This window comes from Protopterus annectens, chromosome 2.part1, assembly GCF_019279795.1.
Source record: "Protopterus annectens isolate FY-2018-M chromosome 2.part1, PAN1.0, whole genome shotgun sequence".
Classification (NCBI taxonomy): Eukaryota; Metazoa; Chordata; order Ceratodontiformes; family Protopteridae; genus Protopterus; species Protopterus annectens.
In genome coordinates this window covers 1,576,929,962-1,576,955,307 of record NC_056729.1, presented here as the reverse complement: position 1 = coordinate 1,576,955,307, position 25,346 = coordinate 1,576,929,962, and the positions used below count along the sequence as shown (strand labels likewise).

At 44.9% G+C, this 25,346-nt stretch overlaps 1 protein-coding gene across 2 annotated transcripts in view; it reads left to right on the top strand.

Moving 5' to 3' along the window:
- The first annotated feature begins 5,742 nt into the window (after window positions 1-5,742).
- Window positions 5,743-25,346, top strand: part of ACOT7 (acyl-CoA thioesterase 7) — a 2,743,423-nt gene continuing 2,723,819 nt past the window's right edge. For both annotated transcript variants that reach the window (XM_044063020.1, XM_044063019.1), the window contains exon 1: window positions 5,743-6,007. In XM_044063020.1, coding sequence (XP_043918955.1) covers window positions 5,955-6,007 — 53 coding nt within the window. In that variant the 5' untranslated portion in view covers window positions 5,743-5,954. The remainder of the gene's footprint in view (window positions 6,008-25,346) is intronic.

Below are 25,346 nucleotides of genomic sequence, written 5' to 3'. Positions count from 1 at the left end.
ATGTTTGCCTTTGTTATTTTATACTGTGGTTTATGTTTTTCTTGATACTGCAAGTCTTTTACACTAATTGTACTAAACATAGCTTTTCAGCTATTTTCCCTCTTCATCATTATAAATCAGAAAGGATTTGATCTAGTCCATTTGCATTTCTATGTTAAATTTTGCAAACTAAAATAAAAATAACTCATAACCTGCATCACCTATGGGAAGTGCATATAAAATATATGCAATACCAAAAAAAAAAGTATTTATTATACCTCTCAAATGTCCCTGATTGTCACTCAAAATTTAGCTTTCCATCAGTGACTTTTTAGAAAAGATAGCGAATTATACTTAATAAATAACGACAATAATTATAATTATTGACTTTTTTTACTTCAGAAATGTATATTAATTCACCTTTGTTTATTCTGTCAATGTCTCAGGTTAAAAATGTCCCTTATTATTTCTGAACTTGCCTCCAATTCTGTTAAGATTCCTCCTTGATTTGTTGCCAGCTATGCATTTATTGTTCGTTGCTAACTAACCGATACGGTTCGCTTAGTAGGTCAAAGTTCTCTCAAACCTGTCAACCTCTTACAGCAAGAAATAGGTTCATAGGTGTTTACCAGGCTAACACAGAAGGCCTCTGGCTAACGAAGTTCGCAGATGACTGCAAACTAGGAGCCACAGTCAAGTCCCCAAATGATGTGGACATCCTGCAGAAGGGCCTCACTGAGACAGATGCCTGGTGTCAGAGCCATAGCCTCAAGCTCAATGCCAAAAAGTGCAGTGTCATCCCCTTTGGTAAAAACTCTGTACCCATGAACTACCACATAGGCAGCAATCTACTTAACACCGAATGCATGATAAGAGACCTTGGGATCCAGGTGGACAGTAGTCTCTTCTTTGATAGTCACATCGCCACAGTAGTCAGGAAGTCCTTCTACATGGCACACCTCATCATAAAAGGGTTCTCATCCAGAAAAAAAGAGGTCATTGTTCCCCTCTACTCGACACTCATTAGACTTACTATAGAGTACAATGCCCCTTTTGGAATGTACCTCACAAGACATCTGCAGCAGCTGGAAAGGCCACAGAAGTACCTTTCAAAGAGGATTACTGGCCTCAAACAAATGCCCTACACTGACCGCCTCAAAAAACTCCACCTTTACTCCGTAGCATATCGCCTACTCCGTGGTGATCTCTGCCTAACATATAAAGCTATGTCAAACCCAGAGCTGTTGGACATGCTACACCTAAAGAAATCCCAATTCCTCCGAGCTACACGCTCTAGGGACCTAAACCTTGTCACCACAATAAACAGGACATGCTGGAGGGATAGAGTCCTGTCCCAGGGACTTCCCATACTCTGGAACAGGCTACCCATCTATGTCAAGCAAAGTTCTTCATTAGCACTCTTCAAGAAAAATCTGGATGAGTGGATGGGAAATAGGAAATACACCCCGGGGATCACTTCTGTGTCTCTGCTCGACAGTGGCACAGGAAAATAACTTTCTTGGGTGGTGTAAGCCAAGGAACCTTGTTGGCCAGGCTTATGTAGGCCCTTGGGCCGATAGCCTAGTACCTACCTATGAACCTATGAACAACCACAAGGGCCTTTTTAAGCCTAGCCATGCATCCCAAATCTCTGACAAGATCTCATACCCTTGATAAGTGTAAGCATGGGTCTGGGAGATGAACCATTTACAGGTTACCTGTTTGCATTAGACACATAGGTGCCAAACCAGGGATGAATTTCCAGTTTCCCATCCAATTGTCCAAGTTGCACTTGAATTGGGTTAGGAAGGAACTCTGCTTCACATGGACCAGAAACCTGGTTCAAGGCTCCTGAGAGCACCCCAGCACTAACAGGTTTCACCTCATATCACGCGTTCCGGCCCCAAAATCCGGACAACACCAAGAAAGGAGGGGGAGTGTCCATATTCATAAAGGACACCCACACCTCAAGGTTGGTGGCAACGCACGATGCATCGGAGACCATCCAGGTGCAATTAACCATAGGCAAGACTGCTCTGCAATTTGTAGCATGTTACAGGCCACCCTCTCAAACTCAGGAACCTCACATGGCCTTCCTGAAAACATTGGAGGGGATAAATGTATCTCCAAACACCATCATACTAGGTGACTTCAACTACCCTAATATAGACTGGGAACACTACTCAAGCCCGAACACTCTAACCCAAAGATTCCTGGAGTTCATAAACTCAAATGCCATGGAACAACTAGTCACCATCCCCACAAGAGGAGAAAACATACTTGATCTCATCATCACGAACATGGGATCAAAATGTTCAACACCGGAAGTATACCCCTCACTGGTGAGATCAGATCATAAACTAATCTCGCTGGAGGTCCTCATCCCGCCCCACCTGAAACAAAAAAGACCACAGTGAAAAACTTCTCAAAAGCCGATTTCACACTTCTAAAAACTAGTGTGGTCTCCTTTAAGGCCCCTGAGCCAGTGGTAAACATTACTCAAACCGCTGAATCACTTACAAATGCCTTCTACCAGCACCTACAGGACTGCATGGATCAGGCAATCCCAAACAAAACTAAGACTCTCTGTACCAAAGGCAAGCGTCCAGTCTGGTGGACCCCAGCCATAAACAAGCTCTACAACAAAAGGAGGAAGCTACTACGAGATAGAGCAAAATCCTTGAAAGGTAAGACACCTTTGATCATTATAAGTAAAAAACTAGGAGCTCTCATAAAATCATACAAGGCAAATTTTGAGAGAAAAATCGCCAAGGACTCTAAAGAGAATCATAAGGCCTTCTTTAGCTATGTTAGAAACCTAGGAGGAAACTCCCAGATATGCTCAGAATTAGTTCAAAATGATGTGAAAATTACTGAACCTACACACATTGCCAACATACTGGCTGACAGGTTCAGTGCAAACTTCTCCCCGCCCCAAAAGGAGAGATATCTATTCCAGAGGATTGTAGCCCCCAAACATCTCCAACGCCCATGTGAGAACTGCCCTCACTAAGGCAAAAACACAGCATCCATGGGACCGGATGGTGTCCCGGCTGTGTGCTTCACGAACTCAACGAGGAATTAAACCCACAGTTAGGACAGCTGTTTAATCTTAGCCTCACCTCAGGATACGTACCCAAGGAGTGGCGCACGGCGACTGTGGTCCCACTTCATAAGGGCGGTGCCTCCACAGACCCTGGAAATTACCGCCCCATTAGCTTGACAAGCCTTATCTGCAAAGCCATGGAGAGGATCATAATGGAACTCATAAATAAAGACATAGGGAACTTGCAGACTTTGGATCCAACCCAGTTTGGCTTTGTCAAAGGAAGATCCTGCCTCTTAAACTTGGTTGACTTTTTCGAGACTGTCACCAAGGCCATTGATGAGGGAAAGGCAGTCCATACAGCCTACCTCGACCTGGCAAAGGCCTTGACACAATACCCCACTCAGGTATCATCGAAAAACTCATCAGCTTGAATGTAAACCCATACATCACAAGATGGGTTGCAAACTGGCTAAGTGACAGAACCCACAGGGTCAGAGTTGCTGGAGCCATGTCAGACTCAAAGCCTGTCACAAGTGGTGTCCCACAGGGCTCAGTCCTGGGTCCACTCTTGTTCGGCATCTACTTTTCTGAAGTACAAGCAAACACAGGAGGGTTATGGCTGACAAAGTTTGCAGATGACTGCAAACTGGGCCATAGTCGAAAACACATCTGACACAGATATCCTCCAGAAGGGCCTCACAGAAACGGATAACTGGTGCCAGAGCCATGGCCTGAAGTTAAACGCCAAAAAATGCATAGTCATACCCTTCGGGAAAAACAAGGTTACCCCTAGCTACCATATAGGTGGCAATCCACTGAGCACAGAAAAAGTCATCAGGGATCTGGGGACCCAGGTTGACAGTAGCCTTTCGTTTGACACTCATGTTGCTAAAGTAGTTAGGAAAACCTTCTATATCGCCCACCTGATCATGAAGGGATTCACATCTAGATCAAGGGAGATCATCGTCCCCCTGTACTCATCACTCATTAGACCTATGATTGAGTACAATGCCCCGTTCGGAATGTATCTGACCAGACACCTGCTGCAGCTTGAAAGGCCCCAAAAGTTCCTCACCAAAAGGATAAAGGGTCTCAAAAATATGTCTTATGCTGCCCGATTGAAAGAACTCCAGCTCTATTCAGTCTCATACCGCTTGCTCAGAGGTGACCTGTGCCTGACATATAAGGCCATGTCAAACCCAGATTTGATGAATATGCTTCACCTCAAAAATCTAGATCCCTCAGAACCACAAGGGCCGGAGACTTAAACCTTGACACGGTTATAAATAGAACGTGCTGGAGGGACAGATTCATCACCCAGAGACTCCCTATGCTGTGGAACAAAATCCCGGTACATGTGAGGCAGAGCACCTCTCTGGCCTTGTTCAAGAGGAATCTTGACCAATGGATGGGAGATTGCAGATATACCCCAGGGATTACTTCAGTGTCACTGCTTGACAGAGGCACAGCAAAATGATAGGCATAGTTTTTATTCAAACTAAAGGGGTGGCGAAAGCCACATAACTATGGGCTAGGCTTATAAATGCCCTTGGGCAGATAGCCTAGTATGAACCTATGAACCTATGGATGGGGAGCCTGTTCCATAGACAGGTTAGTCTCTGGGATATATACCTCCAGCAAGTCCTGTTTATATCACAGGCAAGGCAAGCTTTAAGTCTTTAGAACAGGTAATTCTGCTTCTGTTTGTTTTGTGGATATGCAAGATGCTCATCAGAGTGGGGTCTGACAATGCCCTGTATGCGAGGCACAGATCTCCCCTCAAAAGCTTGTAAGAGACAGAATATAGAGATAGGGCCTTGAGGCAGTCTGCATAGGACATATTATTTACGCCCTGTATTCTTTTAGTAAGGAACTCCTGTGGACATTCCAGTTGTTGGATATGCCTTGTTAGGTACATACCAAATGGGACATTGTACTCAATGATAGGTCTGAAAAATGCTGAATACAGTGGAACAATGACTTCCTTGGACTTAGATGCCATACCTTTGTTTATAAGTTTTGCAACATAGAATGATTTCCTCACCACTGTAGACAGGTGATGATCTATGTGTGTCCCTAAGTCCCTGGCTATTGGGTCAACTCTAAGGGGTGTGTTGTCAATATGATAGTTACCAGAGATGGATGACTTCCCAAAGTTTACTATTATGCATTTCTTGGCATTTAGTTTTGGTCCATGGCTCTGACAGTTGTTTCTCTGTGTCAGCCCCTCCTGGAGAACATTTGTGTCAGTGTGAGTTTCAGTGACAGCTCCTAATTTGCTATCAGCTGTAAATTTAGTCAGCCAGAGACCACTGACATCAGGACAAAGCCCGTCAAAATTGGGAGGCAAAGGCCCAAAAATAGGGGCATATTTTAAATATTGCTTTTATAAACTTAGAAAGTTGCTACAGTAATAGGGTTTATTTTCTTAAGGGTTTGAAGTCTAAAACTCAAACGTTACGAAAGCCATTATTTAGTGACTTCATTCCTTAGATCAGCTCAGTGATTTGCCAGAAAACCACAAATTTTATGGGGAACTGACCAAAATACGTGCCAAAAATCTGGCCAGTTAAGAGGAAATGAGTCTAGTAACTACAGCAAACCGCAATCACAGTTGTCCAGACTTGTAACAGGCATTAATTTGAGCACGAAACTTTCTAGTGTTATACACTAGTTAATCATTAGTCCAATTACCTGAAAGCATTTCGTGGCAATCATTAAAAAAGTGGAAGAGTGCCACTTTTTGATGTACTGATTTCATTTTTAGCGCCGTTAGCATCAAGGACCCTAGAATGTACATCTTAACGGTCAAGGCCAGGATGTAAAAAGCATCCCATAGCCTCGTCCTGTATCCTCAGTCCCAGTGCACACTGCAGGTGTTCGCAGTTTGACAGACGCAGTACAGGGAAGTGCTGTTGCTGTAGTCATGGATCAACATAGTGCTCCTTTTTGCCCACTCCGCGCCATTCAGATAAGCAGGTAAGTGCTCGACAGACACTGTCACATCAGCGTCAGGTCATAAACTTGCATTACCCCAGTTTTCTTTAGACGTTGATGTCGACTTATGGGCTTATAAGGAACGAACTTTTATTTTAGCTTTAGGCCCCTTTACAGCCTCGGTTTTTCCTGCATATTTTAATAGAAACAAAATCATCTCACCAGTATCTTAAAGTTACAGATGGCATGTTGCCGTTGCTTTTGGTGTAATCAAGAACAGACCGGATTAAGCGCTTAAATGGAGAATGCCAAAATATTTAGTTGCTGTCTGAAGCAGTATACGGGGTAGTAACTAGAAACGTGAGCCAGAATGCAGTGTCAGTGGGAATGAAAATACAGACGAAAAAAGACGAACCGATTTAAACAATAATGTCGAAATTGATAGTTTTATGTTTTCAAGTGTCACACACAACGTAGGACAGTCATCATTATGACACTTCTGCATGGGGAGAGGTTACAAAAGGGCTGACATTTAATAAAGAAAAAAAAGTTTTACTAAACCTTGAAAAGTATTTACCTGATTTCAAACAGCTTAATACACCATAAAAGAAACAACTAAAACCTTGCAGCCTTGAGGTGTAAATGTAAGATGAATCTAAATGTTTCATTGGTTGTTGGTGTGGTTTGCCTTGAGTAATGTATTTCAGTAACAAGAAATGCCTCACTTCATCAAACATATTCACTGTTGTTAAAAGAACAAGACGTGACCCAGACCCACTTTAACATATTCACTGTTCTTTAAACGTTTTAGTTACTAACGCACACATGCATTCTTACCAAATTACAAGCAAGATGCTAATGATGACATGACAGACTTGTTAAAAGATGCATCCCAGTATTTGCTTGTTAACCTGAGCTAGGCAGACTTTTTTTCTCCCATACTTTTTTGCCTTCTTTACCTTGGCAATCTAGTCTTTGTGCCCTTTTGACTTCGACAGGCCTATTTTGCTGTATATGCACAATTGAGGCAGGTATTGTCTTTTTTTCCAGGAGGGATTAGCCTTTTGGGCGGCCAGGTCAGAATCAGGGGAAGTGAGTGAAGCACCAGACACCATTTTGATTGGTCTTGCTACTCTCCAGGCTGTTCCAGCATGTTAGATATGAAATATAGGCAAATACTAATCCACTCGTGTCTCGTGCCTCAGTTTGCAGTCTTCAAGCATGTCATCTTAGTAGATGTAGCCAACAGTGTGCTTTGGGCTAGTCATCTTGTCATTTTTTCTGTTGACATTTATTTTTATAAAATGTAGAGTTTGAGTGGAATGGTAACACTGTCAAATTAACATTGGCGGGATCAACCTCATTAAAGTAGCCTGTCTTTTGTCACCTTGAAATTTTAGTAGTTAAATTTCAAGAAATATTTTATTAAAGGGAAATTAATATTGATTCTGAATTGTTGTGACTTACTAAGATTTTAATACTGTAAGTAAATTTTGGCCGCTTTGCAAAAGCAGAAATTCTTCTTTAATACTTTTTAATGCATTTATTGTTTCAGGTTAGTGACAAGTTTTTAAGACATGATATTTTGAAGCAGTAGTAGAGGCATTCAGAGAAATACACAGTCAATTTATAGATGCCATCTTCAGAAAAGGCATTGTGACAGTTGGAGTGACAGATCTGCAGTTTGCTGACAGAATTACACATTTGTCAGTCTATGATCATTGTGCCACAGAGGGACATGCAGAGTTCTTAGCAGCAATGCTGTGTCCATTCATACCAGCAGGGCACTGCACTCCTCATTCACTATTTAGTGCTGAATTAGGTGGGGGTGCAAATACAAGACAAAGCACACAGCACTGTGAATTAGATGGGGGGGGGGGCGCAGTTACAAAGCACAGAGCACAGTATTTCAGGTTATGTGCACTGTAGCTGGCTGGCACATGTAACAACCAGAAGAAAGGGCATAGTGTAAACAGGAGCACAGTATCACAATCTGGGCAGCCAGGAGTATAACAGTGCTGATGTTTCCATATAAATGGGGGCATGCTGAGACAAGAATGCACAGCATCACATCTTGTGTTCAGTGGTGTAAGGGCCCTGTTACTGCTGGGGGTTTGACAGTATATATTGTAGGGACCTAAAGAGGGATTACTCTGTATACCCTGCAAGTATGAGGAACTTGCTGATGTTATGTGATCCTATCTCGCCTACATTCTGTACTGATGGGACTTGGCACGCTATACTATAGAGCGAAGTCTCTAATTGGCCGAGCTATTCTATATCCCAGGATGCACCACTACTACTTCCCCAGATCTCGTTTGCCGCTTCATAGCAATAGACGTGGTCTCGACTTGGCTGGGCTAAGTACTATTTACTGACTAATTTTCTGTCAGAAAATTTCTAATTTTTCACCCAAAAGCTGTTTTAACAGCTACTTGTCGTTTCCAAGTGATTTTTGTGGAAAGTTTGTGTGAGTTTTGTTAGCGCTAGGTTCCCGCTTTATTTAGTAAGGGGTTTCCTCGCGCTCTACTTCTAGTTGTGTTATACCTTGTGTCGCTTAACTTTTTGTGTAGTAATTATTTTGTTCTAGCGTCAAGGTCCCGTTTTAGTTAGAGGGGCCTTGCCCTCGCGCTCTGCTAGAGCTGTGTTGTAGTTTCTACCTGTGGGCCTATCCTGTTTAAATTAGAGGGATTGGTACCTTTGTGGTAGTTTTTTGTTCTAGGCTGTTTTTTTGAGTGTGTCTTGTTGAGATGTCGAAGGAGCATAGGCCTTCGGGCTTTAAAAAATGTACCAAGTGTGGGTACAAAATGTCAGTCACGGATGACCATTCCCTATGTTTTTATTGCCTAGGTCCTAAACACCTTCAAGAGTCTTGTAGTGTATGCCACTCCTTTTCTTCTCGTGTCCTCCAAGAGAGGAAAAACAAATTGATATTGAAGGGACTCATCACCCCTTCTTTTGAGGAGGCTTTATCTTCTTCCCCCGCCCCCAGGAAGAAGAAGTCTTCGTCTCCGACCAGTCCATCGGAGCCGACAGCTAAGAAATCAAGGCAGGCTTCTCCATCGGCTCCACGGACTTCGGGGCCGAGGTCGGAACGGTCTGCCTCGATGCCTCCAGCCTCGACTCCTCTGTCTTCGGAGCCGAGTGCTCGAGCATCGAGAGGCGGGTCACCTTCTTCGGCTCCATTGGTTTCGGAGCCGAGAAAGTTCACTTGCTCAGACTCTTCTACCTCGGCGCCGAAGTCCCCGTCGGCTAGAGGGAAATTGCTGTGCTGGTGGAATCTCCCTCGGTGCCGATACTGCTTGAGACTATTCGGAGCCGGTCCCCCAGTCTTTCGGAACCGGCGGAGAAGTCAACTTGGGCCCGATCGGTCTTTTCTCAGTCTTCGAGGATGTCCGATTCGGATATAGACAGGGTGCTTCAAAGGCTGTTTCAGTCTCCAGTCTTCCAAAAGTTAGTCTCGGCTCCAGCCCAGTCGGCTCCGGAGCCGATTGTCCACCCTGTTGTCTTAGTTCCTCCTCCAACAGCCTCGGCACCGTTGGAGTCGGTGCTGGTGGAGCCGGTGGAGGTTTCCAGGTCGGCTCCGACCCTTACTCCAACCCTGTCCTTCGGGTCGGAGTTCGGTACACAGACCTCCTCGGTCGGCCCCGGGGGTGACGCTTCGGGTCCGATGGTTTCAGTTCCGAGCCTCCCTCTCGGTGCGTCGGCTGCGGGAGTGCCATCTACTGTTGTGGCCTCGGGGGTCGGACCTTCCCAGGACTCGGGGGGGGGGGGGGGGTCCGGCCTTCAGGGCCATGAGGAGTGCTTTGGCCAAATCTTCCTTGGCTACCTCCACCGTCTCTCCGGCACCTTCCCTTGGCATGGAGACTCGATCCTTTGTTGTCCCCCTGTCTCAAGACAGCGGAGCCCTGGGGCCTGAGGTCACCCCCATTGGGGATTCCTCCCTTCCTGGGGGTCCTTCCGAGGCTTCTTCGGAAGAACCTCCCAGGAAGAGACAGTGTAAGAGGAAGCACATTGACTCGCCTGATGAGTCTCTCACCTCGGACACCAACCTCGATGATGCGGAGGGGTCCCCCAAGTCATCCTCGGATGATGTCTCCTTCGTGGACATCTTGGAAATCCTCAAGCAATGAGGCGACTGGCAGTCCAAACCCCCTTCTGCTGAGGAGTCGTTATTCCTCAAGGCCTTCGGGGCTCAGCCTTCCGCCTCCTGGGTGTCTCCGCCCTTCGATGAGCTCCTGGATTTGATCTCTCGAAGGGAGTGGGAGCACCCGGATTCTGTAGAACCGGTGCCAGCTCGCCCGAATAAATTTCTGTCAGCCCCCCCTGAAAAGGATTTCTTATCTAAAGGTGTGGCCGTAGATGCTCTGGTGGTGGCATCTGCTACCCAGCAAGATGTGGCAGAGGCTTCGACGTCCGTCCATCCTCCTAATAAAAGAGTCCAGGAGTATGGATCGGTACGGGAAGCACACCCTTACTTCAAGAGCCTTTACTTTAAGGTCTCTGAATTATCTGACGCACTTCACCAGACTTCAGAGGGATCTGGTCAAGGAACTTTCAGATACCCTCTCTGGTAACCTACCTGAGCAGTTGGCCCAGACGGTTAGCTCTCAGTTGGCTACTCTTATCATCTATATCGAACTCGTCCATGAGGCTCATTTCATATGCGGCGAAGGCGAGTAGAGCAGCGGTACAGGTGTTGCTCTACGGAGACAAGCCTGGCTCCGCCTGTGTCATTGTGGAGGCCTTCAAGTCTTCTTTTGCCGGCGCTCCCTTTGATGGGTCCTCCTTGTTTGGACCCAAGGTAAAGGACACCTTGACCCGCTGTGAACAAGAGGGTAAGACTTTGACTGCCGTAGGGGCACGGTTTTCCACTCCCTTCCGGCCTTATCCCAAGGCTAGAAGAGGGGAAAATGTGGTTCCATAAATCTCAGAAGACTTACCCCTCACAGCAGGATGATCCCCCTTCTAGAGGCAGAGGAGGGGGAAATTTTTCAGGAAGACGCCGTCCCAGAGGTGGCAGAGGCCCCCGCAACACTGGAGACCGCGAGTCCTTTCGTGGCTCCTCAACCTTCCAGCATCCCTGAAGGATTGCCCGACTGCGCCGCTCCGGAGCCAGTCGGGGGTCGTTTTTCGAGGCACCTAAAGGCCTGGGAGAATATCACTCAGGACCGATGGGTGCTCCGGAGGTTACAACATCCCCTTTTCTCAGCCCCCCCCCTCCATCCCGAAAAATCCTGGACCCACCACCCAGTCAACGGGATCTCGCAGCCATCGAAATTTCAAAGCTGCTTCAAAAAGGAGTCATCCAACCAGTCCCCGAAGACCAGACCGGATTAGGGACTTACTCAAGATTCTTTTTGGTGCCAAAAAAGACCGGGGACAATGAGGCCCATCTTGGATCTCAGCAAACTCAACCGTTCTGTCAAGAAGTCCAAGTTCCGGATGGTCACCTTACAATCCATTCTCCCGCTGCTGGAGGAAGGTGTTTGGATGTGCTCCATAGATCTCAAGGACGCCTATTATCATATCCTGATAGATCAGGCGTCCAGGAGACACTTGCGCTTCAGCCTGGGAGACAGTCATTTCCAGTTCCGTGCACTGCCCTTTGGTCTCACCACAGCCCCCAGGGTGTTCACCAAATGTTTGGCGGTGATGACTGCTCACCTGAGAAGTCTAGGATTCCAGGTGTTTCCATACCTAGACGACTGGCTCCTAACTGCCACTTCCAGGCATCTACTCTTACAGAACCTAGCAGCCACTATATCTCTAGGCAACTCCCTAGGAATCACCTTCAGTTGGGAAAAGTCTGTGTTGCTGCCATCTCAGCGCATACGGTTTATCAGAGTAGAGATAGACTCAAAGCAAATGCGGGTCTATCTTCCTACAGAGAGGATAGAAATATTACAATCACAAGTCCGAGCATTGCTCCTCAAACGCCGAGCCCCAGCCAGGATGGTCCTACAACTGTTGGGTTCCATGTCGGCTACCGTTCTCCTAGTTCCCTTAGCAAGATTGCATATGAGGATTCTCCAGTGGCTCCTGTCAGTCCAGTGGTCTTATCAGGATCTCCCTCTCAGTCACCTCATTATGATCACGGACATGTGCAAACAGGACCTCCGTTGGTGGCTTTTTTCCTCCAACCTGGATCAGGGGCGACCCTTCGTTCCTCCACCTTCAGTGGCCACTTTGACTACGGACGCCTCCCAGACGGGGCGGGGGGGACATTACCTGGGCAGGTCAGTCCAAGGCAAGTGGCATCCCGACTTGAGTTCCCTCCACATCAACATACTGGAAATGAGGGCGGTGCTTCTATCGCTACAAGTACCTCCCCCAGGGCATGATTGCCGTTCAGTCCGACAACATGTCTGTAGTCTGGTACCTGAACAAGCAGGGAGGGACCAGGTCCTACCCCCTTTGCAGAGAGGCGATTGCAACCAACCGTTTCTTGGTAGCAACACACATTCCGGGAGAGCCAGTGTGATAGCCGACAGACTGAGCAGAACTATTCTCTCCCCGCACGAGTGGTCTCTGAACGACGGAGTGGCAACTCAGATCTTCAGAAGATGGGGAACTCCTTGTTGCGACCTCTTTGCAACTCCTCTCAACACGAAATGTCAACAGTTCTTCTCTCTCACCCCAGTTCTGGGGGGGTTTCCCAAGGACGCCCTAGTCCAAGATTGGCCCACCGGCCTACTGTACGCCTTTCCACCGGTTCCCCTTCTTCCCAGGGTGATCCAGAAGGTGATTCACTTGCAGAGCAAGATGATTTTAGTTGCCCCATACTGGCCTCGTCAAGTCTGGCTGCCCTTTCTTCGGAAATACGCACTGGACGGTCCATGGTTCCTGGACCAGGTTCCAGACCTCTTGATCCACCATTCGGGACAGCTTCATCAGTCCCTTCACTCGTTGAGGTTAACAGCTTGGCTCCTCCACTTCCGACCAGACTAAAAAAATGTATAACAGCAAATGGAAGAGAATCGCCATTTGGGCCCAACTCCGGGAATTAGACCCCATTACTGCCCCGGTGTCAGAAGTTTTGAAGTTCTTAACTTCTTTATTCAATCAAGGTTCTTCGGTCTCTACCATCAAGGTTCAAATGGCAGCTATTTCTAATTTTCATGAAAGTATAGATCCACCTTTGATGAGCAGTAAGTTGTGTAAAGCCTTCATGAAAGGTGCTGGGCTGCTACGACCTCCAATTTCTCATCCCGCTCCACCGTGGGATCTTAATTTCGTATTGGGTGCTTTGACCTCTTCCCCCTTCGAACCGGCAGCAACTTGTGACTTGAAATTTCTTTCTTGGAAGACTGCTTTCTTGGTGGCAATTACATCAGCCAGAAGAGTTTCGGAACTTCAAGCCCTATGTGTCAAACCACCGTACCTGTTTTTTCACAAGGATAGAGTATGCCTCAGACCTAATCCATCCTTTGTTCCCAAACTTTGTTCTAGTTTTTGTCTTCAACAGTCATTGGAACTCCCAGTTTTCTTCCCAAACTGCTCAGACAAAGCGGAATACATCTTCCACTCATTGGATGTTCACAGGTAATTGTGTTTTTATTTAGATAGGACGCACCAAACACGGAAAACAGATCAGTTGTTTGTGTCCTTTTCGGACAATAAATTGGGCAAAGCCGTCACGAAGGTCACTATTGCCAAGTGGATCAGAGACTGTATCAGTCATACTTACCTTCTTTCTAATAGAGAGCTTGCAACCTCTCTGAAAGCTCATTCTACAAGGGCTATGGCTACTTCGACAGCCTTTCATTCCAAGCTTGCCATTAGTGACATTTGTGCTGCGGCTACCTGGTCTTCTCCTCGCACCTTTATTTCTCATTACAAATTGGACGTGGCATCTCGTGGGCGAGCTTCCTTCGGTTCCACAGTTCTCAGAAGTGTTTTCCAGTGAGCCACCCAGGAATCAGGTGCTAGGGACGCTGTCCCATCAGTACAGAATGTAGGCGAGATAGGATCACATAACATCTTTTAGTTATGTACTTACCATAACTTTAGATGTTTGGGATCCATCTACTTCATTCTAATAACCCACCCTCCTTCCCCCTGCCTTGGAGATCAGAAGAGACCGGACGGTTCAGTTTGGCCGTTTCATCTTGAAACACCTGGCAATGTTATATCAACTGTCTATGTGTGTGTGGATGTGTGCGGACAAACAAGATCTGGGGAAGTAGTAGTGGTGCATCCTGGGATATAGAATAGCTCAGCCAATTAGAGACTTCGCTCTATAGTATAGCGTGCCGAGTCGGAGCCGAGGATTGGCTCCGAACCCATCAGTACAGAATGTAGGCGAGATGGATCCCAAACATCTAAAGTTATGGTAAGTACATAACTAAAAGTTATCATTACTTGGCTGTACAAGTGAGAGGGATGAAAGGGGAAAGACATTGCCTTTGCTGATATACCACTCATGCATCTGCATGTCTTTTTATTTCTGGGTTTGTGTACTGCACTACACAACGCCAATGTGTGCATATTATGCACCATGAAAGCTGAACTAGTGTGTTGCCAATAAATGCAAAGTTCAATAAATGGTTGACTTGCATTGGCTTCATTACTCATTCCTATATACATATTCCCATCTGCATTTTGATGATTTCCTGCTGAGTGTCTTGCTACAGTATAGATCTCTATAATGCAGTCCACACTTGTTTGTCAGAGCAACTATGTGGTTGCCACACTTTGCCAGCAATGTTTCAGTTTCACAGATGAAATTCGGTAACTTTGTTTGCTTTGCATTGTGTGTGCATGTAAGGAGAACCCACCTTCTCCTCAGTAAACTCTGCTTTTTTTTCATCACCCAACTCACTAAACCCATATCGTTGAAACATCTGTATATTGAAGCAACACAGTGAAACATGAAAAACAATTACTGAAACATCTTTTCCTGTAGGGGCAAGTCCCTCTGTGCCCATCAGTCCTTATACTAACTTCAAGGCAGTATATTCATGGAGAGATGGGAATAGTTGGACTTTATGTAACAGATCATTTCTCCTCGTCTGTAATGATAGGACCTCAAAATCAATGAATATTGTCTGTCTTTATAGTCCTCTTTATCCTTTACAAGGTCACAATACAGTAATGCTTGTCTCAATATGTTCTGGTCAGGTCACTGATCTCTCAGGGAATGCACAGTCTTATTCAGTGAGGTACTACACGAACATCTAAGGGCAGTACGGAGAACACCAGTTTACCTGTTTCTTTTTTTTGGGGGGGGGGGGCAGTGGGAGGAAACCGGAACAGCATATTAAATGGAACTACAGCACACTATACACTGCCTATACAAAACACATATGTGACCGAAGCTCCAAAGGCGGTTGTAAAAGAAAACACAAAGATCAATTCCCGTAAGGTTCAAGCAAGGCATCCTTTAGTACTTGCAGCAAGGAGACAAAGCATGTAGGTACAAGGTTTGTCTGACTTTCAATAGTTCATCTAGCTGCTTTGTGTTCTGCACGTACACACCATAAATGATCTGATAATGCTGATTTGCAAAAAACATTTCTCAGGAACTAGCTGACCACAGGGCCCCCAGTCGTTATCCCCTTGTCCTTCAACTGTCTTTTCCTAATATGCAACAGTTGTTGTTTTTCCCAAGGTGCGACCCTGAATTCAGCACGTAGGTTTGCTAAGTAAGCAGACTTCCAGGCGTCAGTTATTCTTTGCTAAGGCCACAGATATTTACACATTACTACAGAATAAATGCATTAACTCTTAACCCCTTATGTACTGGATTAGCTCAAGCAGTGTATACATTTTTCTAACATTTCCCCCTTTTAATACTTTTATTCTGTTAATAAACTTCAGAACAATTTTTTATTTCCTTAACCATTTTCCTGCAAGGATTTTCAGTTAGGGAGTCATTCAGTTTTAAGTTTGAGAAAGCATTTCTTCAGTTTTGATGAGGTTTTCATATTCAGCATTTTGGTACAAGGTCTCTGAAACCGAGGCGTCTATAGTATTTTTTACCAGTCCCCTTATGCAGGAGATGCAGCAGCATCCACACACAAGTAACAGTGCTGCTCTGACACAGATGGCGATTAATAGGTTCATCAAGATGCTGCCCCAACCCCCGAACCATTTTTGGAAAAAGTCCGTCAGTGGATTCACATGGCCGACACTTGTTGAATCACCTCAAGATGGCTGTCTATCTCGTGTTTATTGTCAGGAATAAACGAACAGCACTCATCCTGGATTAAAGTGCATGTACCTCCTCTCGCCGCTAGGGTGAAGTCGAGAGCCATGCGATTTTGAAGCACTACTGTCCTCATAGCAGTCAGTTCATCGGTCACCAATTCTAGGGTGGAAAAGGTGGCATTGCTTAGTCTCAAGTAGCTTGGACAATTTTCTCAATTCCCAAATTGATTTAACTGCTCCGTATGCTAGTATGATACCAGCCCACCGTATGACGTCATCACCCAAGTCCATGTGCGACAGTTCTTTATCACTGATGTGAGCCAAGTCGTGATGATATATCCAGGATGCATCAACTTGTCCCACCGGATTGGCAGGCTTCTTGATCTCTCGAACATTTCGGATCTTCCCTTGGGGTAGAGCTGGCGCGTGTCATATAGCTGGAACCAGGTAGCTCAAAAAACAACGACCAGACCAGTTTTTTGGTAGCCATTTCTATGCTTTTCTTCTGCACAGAAAATAACAGTTTTCCACTTTAGTGGTGATGTTGCCGTGTACATAACTCTGCCCAGCATGAAACAATTTTGTCAGTTTTGTAAAGTAAGCCTCGATTGGGGTCAGATGTCCCATTTAAGGACATGTCGATGGTTAGATTTAGTTCTTGGATGAATTTATCATAGAGGTGGTATTACAACGATTAGTTGAATTAAAGCATCGATAGGGGACTTTAATATTGCACATACTCCAACCTACTCGAATCATGCCCTACTTTTTAATAGTGCCATTTTTTGTCGCTTGAACAACTGTAGTGCTGTCTTATCTCTTGACCCTATATTCGTAGTTTCATGAAGTAAATTATGCCAGGTTTCATTTACTCCCAGGTGGATGGGATTTAACGGTAGCCCCCCGTGTGCAGTGGGTAGGGCCATACAAATCCAACAATTCGAAACATTAAAAGTATCTGCATATGCGTACTTGATAGCCTGATATGTGTTGAAGGCCGGATGCCATGCCGCATGCTTGCTTGGTTCAGTAGATGTGGCGGAGAAGAGAAATGGCCATAGCAGGAAAACAATGACCACTGCGATTTCCCTCTTTGGTGCAGTCATCACGTTTGGGGTTTTCTTGATCTTATTCTCTTTCCTATAGGACCTTAGCACCGATGATTACTTCACTGGGTTTGAGACGGAGCAGTTCCTATTGATCTGCCCCCCCCCGCACTTTGTAGCCAGACTTTTGTGCTTAGGGTCCTGGTGGAGAGGTAAGATCTTTACCCAATTTTAATTTTTTCACTAACTTGCAGTGTGTCAGATGGATCTACGAAGCTCATTCTGCAATCTTGACTGCAGTCAGTGTCAACAGAAGCACCTGGTAGGGACCTTTCCACTTTGGTGATGCCCAGTTCTTCCTCTTCACGATTTTGATCCACACCCAGTCTCCTGGAGTCACTGTTACTTCCGGTGTCTTAGTCTGCTGTGAACCTGAAACAGAATTAGACTGCAACAGATGTTTAGAATTTAACAGTTTATTAATATATTTAGCTAATGTAAGATCAGCTTCCATTGGGGTGTATAATACGCCCTCCCATACAGTTTCTCATATGGGGTCAGCCCTTTTACCGAGGGAACTGTTCTCATGTTCAACAGTGCCAGGGGTAAACAGTACAACCAGGTTTTCCCAGTTTCAGCCATTAGTTTCCTCAGTTTACTTTTAAGTATACCATTATGTCTTTTGACCAACCCTGCAGACTGAGGATGATAAGCACAGTGATTTTTTAGAGAAATACCAAAAAACTTACTTAGCTGTTGTACAGTTTGGTTTACAAAATGTGTTCCATTGTCACTGTATATTCTCTCCGGAATGCCAAACCTAGGAATAATTTCTTTTACAAGAACCTTTGCTACCGTAGCTGCATCCGGGTTCCTGGTTGGAAAAGCTTTCACCCACCTTGAGAACATGTCTATGACGACAAGACAGTACTTCTTATTTTCACATTTATTTAACTCTATAAAATCCACGCAAATGGTGTGAAATGGGTATGGAGGTGTGGGAAAACTTCCCTGGTTGGGCCTTATTGCTCCTTATGCATGATATTGATTGCAAATCTGACACATTAAACAAAATTTTTAGAGTAGTTTGAAAATCCATATGCAGTGATCACCTGGTTCACTATCTGTACCATCCCCCCTGTTGAGACATGGCACTGCCCATGGCTCAATAATGCCGCATAACGAAAAAGTTTAGAGGGTAATATTGGTTTTCTTTCTTTTGAAATGTATAAAGCGTCCTGTTTTACCCAATGTTTTTTTTCTACCTGTGTGGTTAATGATTGCATTGTTTGCAGCATGTCTAAATTTAAACTGTCAGAGGGTTCCAAATCTTTTGTAAGATGTAAACGGTGCTCTGCTGCTGCTTGCTTTGCAGCAGCGTCAGCTCTTGCATTTCCTTTTGAAATAACATCCTGCTGTTTTGTGTGTGCTGCACATTTGCAGATAGCCAAATGCTGAGGCAATTGAATGGATTTTAAAAGATCTAATATGAGCTGTGCATGATTTATTGGTTTACCAGTTGATGTAATCATACCTTGGTTTTTTCCATTGTTGTGCAAACACATGCACTGTGGAAAAGGCGTATTGACTGTGAGTAAAAACATTTACACGCTTATCTTTAGCTAAAATACATGCACGAGTGAGTGCAATCAATTCTGCCGCCTGTGCGGACAAATGTGGTAAGGGTTTTGCCTCGATAACCTCTGTGTCGGATACTACAGCATAACCCACTAGGTTTTGTCCTGCTAGGTTCTTTTTGCATGAGCCATTTACATAATATGTTAGATCAACATTTGTCAAAGGTATATCTGTGAGATCTTTCCTAGGTAATGTTGTCGGTTCGATCTCCTGCAGGTGGTGATGTGGAGTACCATCTACAGGGGTAGGGAGCAGAGTTGACGGATTCAGGGTCGTACATCGTTCGATTGTCATGTGAGGCTGGCTCAGCAAAACAGTCATGCAGGAGAGATGTCTAGCTGGGGAAAGGTATGCTACCTTTTCTTGTAACAAGATAATTGCTACTGCATGAGGGACTCTTAGGGTGAGTGGGTGAAACAAAACCACTGAGGCCGAAGCCTGCACTGCCATAGCAGCTGCAACAACCGTTTGAACACAATGGGGTAAGGACCGTCCCACCGGATCTAACTGTGATGAATAGTAAGCAATGGGACGTTGCTTATCCCCATATTGCTGCGTCAGGACTGATGTCATGTAGCCTTGCTTACAGTCTACAGTTTGAAAAAAGCGCTTGTGGTAATTTGGTAACCCCATTACAAAGGAAGGTGCTATTAATCGCTTCAGATTACAAAAAGCTAAATCCGCCTCCGGTGTCCAAATCACCGGGTCCTGTGCTGTCATAGGCTTTTTGTATATGAGGTCAGACAAGGGTGCTACTTCCAAAGCATAGTTTGGAATCCAACTTCGACTTAGTCGTACCCAAAAATGACATAATTTCCTTTTTGGTGATGGGTTTTGGAGCGTGTAAAACAGCTATTTTTCTATCCTCATCCAAGGTTCTACCTCCATCAGAATTATATAGCCCAAATATCGGACCTGTTTTTTCCAAAGTTGCAATTTTTCCTTACTCACCTTGTGTCCCTCAGCAGCTAAAAACCGTAGTAATGCTAATGTGTCTTTTCGGCAAGCTTGTAAAGTGGGAGCTGCTAACAAGATATCATCTACATAAAGCAGGATTTGACTGTTTCTTAGTGGGCTAAATCTTGCTAAGTTACTTGGCATCTCCTGTGAGAATATCGTAGGACTTTCACAATAGCCCTGAGGTAGTCGTGTGTATGTGTATCTTTTGCCCTGATTCGTTAATGCAAACCAGAATCTACTGTCCGGATGTATCGGAATTGAGAAAAATGCATTACTAATATCAACTACAGAAAAATATTTCTGATGGGGCTTTAACACATTTAAGAGCGTATGTGGGTCAGGTACAGTGGGTGCTCTAGGTATTACTGCTTTATTCACAGCCTGCAGGTCCTGAACCATGCGCCATTCCCCATTTGCCCTTTTAACCGGGAACAGGGGTGTGTTACACGGTGAGTCAGGAGATTTAATTAACACACCACTCCTTAGGAGTGCAGCTATAATAGGTTTTATCCCTGCCTCTGCATCTTTTCTCAGGGGGTATTGACGTTTTTGAGGTCTAAATGTCGATTTTGGTGTTATTACCACTGGTCCTGCCGTGCGAATAAGGCCTACATCTGATTTCCCTGTGGACCACAGTTCATCTGGAATACCTTTCAGAGCATCTTCTTCCCCTTTTAACAGGAGTATTTGTCAAGTATCTTTGCGAAAATGCAGGTGCACTGCTGACTTAGTTTGAGTTACCCAGTTCAATTTTTGTACCTGTACTCCCTGCTTCGAGAGTTCCTCCTTAGTCAGTTTCTCCCATGTAGTGATTTTTTCTGCCCAATTCCACCCATGTTGTGTTTCTGTCCTTAGTAAGACGTACATGAGGTGACAGATCAGATTTGTAAAGTGCTGTTATTTCCATAGGCAGAGAGCAGCTGGCTACGCTATTTTCCATTATGTCCCAGTATAGCTCCCGTAACACTAACCTTGTTGTGGGATATTTAAACTGTTTATTTCTGTACTCCTCATCCTGGTAGGTCTCGAAAATACAAGGTGCACTAAAACAATGATTGCTTTTCAATATCTAACAGGGAAAATCTACTAGTGGCCAAACTCATTAACTCTGCGGTTACAGTCCCTGGTCCGGTAGTAACTAGGTCCGGACTGTACCAGTAAAACGCCTCCCCTCTTGGTTTCACTACACGGGTATCATGAACTTCGCAGACATTGGTCTGTCGTTGTGCTTGTATCCCTTGCGCAGTGGGAACCACTGCTGTGCCAAATAGCTGCATCAAGTCTCTGCCTAGGAGATTTACGGGGCATTTTGCAGATACTACAGCTTTACTTTTCTGTGTCAATCCTGTCACAGGGTCTGTGATTGTAAGTTTGCATGAGAGGGGCTCCCGGTATAGTTGCCCATTTGCAGTCTTAACTAATACATAATCCGAAGACCATGCACACCCTGATAATTTGGAGGGATGGATCAGAGTCCGGGAAGCCCCAGAATCACATAAAAAGCTTAATTCCTTCCCTTCCACTAAAAGGGTGACTTCTGGCCTGATGTCCGCTGAAAATAGTTTCAGGCACAGAAGTACTAAGTCTAATACCTCGTCAGTTTCAGTTTCACTACCTTCCCTTTCAATATCCTGTACTTCCTCAATTCCTGCTTCTACATTATCATTTGTCCTGCCTTGTACTGTGACCTCTTCCTGTGTTTCTTGACCATCATATAGTCAGTCCTCATCTTCCTGGTCTGCTGCCTTTGCTTTACCTTTTTTACAATCCCTTGCTAGATGTCCCTTTTTGCCACATTTAAAACATTCTCCCCTCTTTTTGCGACCTTCGAAATCTTCTGACCGCTGGTCTGACTGCCTACCTCCCTTGCCATTTTCCTTTTCTTCCAGTGTGTACTACGTACACTTCAGCCCCTTCCTCCACGGAAAACACCTGAGTTTTCTTTTTCTTTTTGCTATTAAAATGCCTCTCGGCATGTCTAGCATACTCGAGCAATGGTTGTAATCTACTAGTACGGTGATCTACCATGTGCTTTGTAATGAAGCTACTAATAGGGGCACTGCTCCCTTTTAAAAAGGCATTCTTTAGTTGTTCATAGGGGGAATCCCCTGTTTGGTCATCAGGGACTTGCATCCCTCAGTGGTTATTAAAACATTCCAGTAACTAGTGAAATAGCGGTCAACTAGTTCCCCCTCTTGTTGGATGCACTGATTAATGCAAGTCCAATCTGCTCGAGGTTTTCACTTTTCGGAGATTCTGTTAGTTAGTTCTGTTACTTGGGCATTCAACCTTGCATCATCATGTGGCATAGGTTTTCGTTGTTCATTACGGGGAGTTCCACTCCCCACAGATCATATGCCAGTCTGGACCTATAATTTGCCGCACCTCCCTCTCAATTTCTTCCCCATTTAAGTTATAACTAAGTCTCATGCCTTGCAGGTCCTCTGCAAATTTTTTGAAATTGATTTTGGGGTGGGGTATATCTTTGGTTGCCTTTCAGATGTCCTCCGGGGTCCAAGGTCAGTATACCAAAATTGTTGGGTTTTGGTTGTCCTGATCTGCCCTTGGGTTGGGTACTTCAATAAGTGGACATATCTCTTCCTCCCTGCTCGCAGAGGGTGCTTCATTATGTATTTCCCATATTCCCGAATTCCCTTCCTCATTACCTGTCTCCTTCGCCCTGGATCTGGTGACAATTGGATCCCTAATCTTAATCAATTTTAACTTCATTAAATCCTCATTTTTAGTTACTGTCGGGCACAGGGGAGGCAGGCCTGGTTGGCCGACTTCCCTGTACTCAGGCAGAGGAGGAGGGGGTGCTGAGGCTATTACCAAGTTATTATCTTTTCTATCTAAAAACATAGTTTTTGAACTTTTATCTTTCTGTTCCCTGCGATTTGCTTCCTCCAGCCACCTATGTACCTGAGGAACTCCTAGTTGTCGTTGTCTTTTAACCTGTCCCTTGGAGTCTGCTTTAAGCTGCTTTATTAACTTCGAAAGAGAAGATTTGTTGAGTTTTCCATCAAAATCATTTGCTACGTAGTCTATTCAAAAAGTATTACCTATTGCCTTCAAATTTTATGTGTACCATGGATTTTGTTATAGTCTCTTCAGAATGACTGTTTAACTTTTTACTATTCTGTTTACTTAGTCTATGACAGAACTGCAGTTTCCTCTGTCCCTGACTGAGAACACAATCTAACAGAGATTAATGCATTGTCCTATCCCTGACCATTGTAAAACAAAAGTAAAAACCACCTTACCTGAGCCTACGTGATTGACCGCTGATTCGCAGATACCCATCCTTCAATCGCAGATCAGAAGGTGACTGGCCTCTTTAGACAACAATTCAGTCGGAGGTCTTAATATTGCAGAAGAACCGATTTGGTTTCTTCCCTGTACGGTTTCAGCCACCTGGCCGTCTGATCCTAGGTGAAGAGAGGGCACCGGCTCGAAGGACCAATCTGTAAAAGAAAACACAAAGATCAGTTCACGTAAGGTTCAAGCAAGGCATCCTTTATTACTTGCAGCAAGGAGACAAAGCATGTAGGTACAAGGTTTGTCTGACTTTCAATAGTTCAGCTAGCTACTTTTATACAGTGTTCTGCACATACACACCATAAATGATCTGATAATGCTGATTTGCAAAAAACATTTCTCAGGAACTAGCTGACCACAGGGCCCCCAGTCCTTATCACCTTGTCCTTCAACTGTTTTTTTCCTAATATGCAACAGTTGTTGTTTTTCCCAAGGTGCGACCCTGAATTCAGCACGTAGGTTTGCTAAGTAAGCAGACTTCCAGGCGTCAGTTATTCTTTGCTAAGGCCACAGATATTTACACATTACTACAGAATAAATGCATTAACTTTTAACCCCTTATGTACTGGATTAGCTCAAGCAGTGTATACATTTTTCTAACAGCGGTGGTGCCTCCATATTCATAAAGGCTATGCACACCTCCAGACTAGTAGCCCAGTATAACTCATCTGAGATACTTCAGGTACAACTAACATTGGGTAAGACAGCGATTCAGGTTGTAGCCTGCTACAGGTCCTCCCCCTAACCATGTCCCAAGACTCTCACTCCACATTCTTAAGCTCCCTGGAAACTATTATGGTCCAACCCAACACTCATACTAGGTGACTTCAACTACTCCTCCATCAAATGGGAAAACTACTTATGCACCAATACAGTGGCCCAACGCTTCCTGGAATTCATCCGTTCCAATGCCCTGGACCAGCTCATTCTTACCCCCACTAGCGGAAGCAACATCCTTGACCTGGTTATTACTAACATGGGCAACTGTTGCTCTACACCAGTAGTCAAGTCCTCCCTGGTTAGATCCGGCCACAAATCCACATCTCGCCCACATTCCCGCATAGGAAACCACCATGAAAAACTTCTCCAAAGCTGACTTTGGGCTCCTAAAAACAGAGGTGGCTAACTTCACGGCACCCATGTCAATAGAAAGTAGATGCATGACTGCCGAATCATACACCAGTGCACTGTACGAACATGTACATAAATGCTTGGAACTAGCCATACCCAACAGAACCAAGACGCTCTCCTCCCAAAAAAAAAAAGGGAAGCCAATCTGGTGGTCCCCTGCCATTAAGAAACTCTGCAACAGAAGGAAGAAACTGTTACTCCCTTATTAGCCTCAACAAAAACTTGAGATCCCAACATCAAAACATCTAAAGCCAGCTATAAAGGCAGAATTGCAGCATACACTAAACAACCACAAAGGCTTCTATAGTTCTATCAAAAATCTCCATGGCAATACCCAGGTTTGCTCTGAGTTACTGCACAATGGTACCTCCTATATTGAGCCAACAGATATTGCCAACCTACTGGCCATCAGATTCAGTGCCAACATTGCCCCTCTCTCACCCCCCCCAAAGGACCAATCACAATACTGGAGGAATGCCAGGCACCCAGCATTACTGCCGCACAGGTTAAAGCTGCATTGTCCAAGGCCAGGAATACAGCTTCCATGAGACCCGGCAATATTCCTGGATGTGTTCTACATGAACTCCAAAGTGAACTGGCATTACATCTGTGTGCCCTGTTCAATCACAGCCTCACCTCAGGCTTTGTCCCTACCGAATGGTGCACTGCTACAGTCATTCCTCTCTATAAAGGGGGAGTGACTACAGACCCTGGGAATCATCGCCCCATTAGCCTGATGAATCTGAGGCTATGGAGCGCATCATCATGGACCTAATTAACAAAGATATAGGGAATCTCCAAACTCTAGATCCCATGCAGTTTGGTTATGTGAAAAGTAGATCATGCCTGCTCAACCTGGTTGACTTCTTTCAGTCAGTCACCAGAGCTGTGAATGATGGCAAGGCAGTTCATACAGCCTACCTCAATCTGGCCAAGCCTTTGATACCATTCCCCACTCAGGAATTATTGATGAACTCACCAAACTAGTCATCAACCCCTATGTCACTAGATGGGTTGCAATTTGGCTCACAGATAAACCCACAGTGTGAAAGTAGCAGACTCCAAGTCAGACTGCCGACCAGTACAAGTGGAGTCCCACAGGGATTGGTCCTGGGTCCTCTCCTGTTTGGCATCTA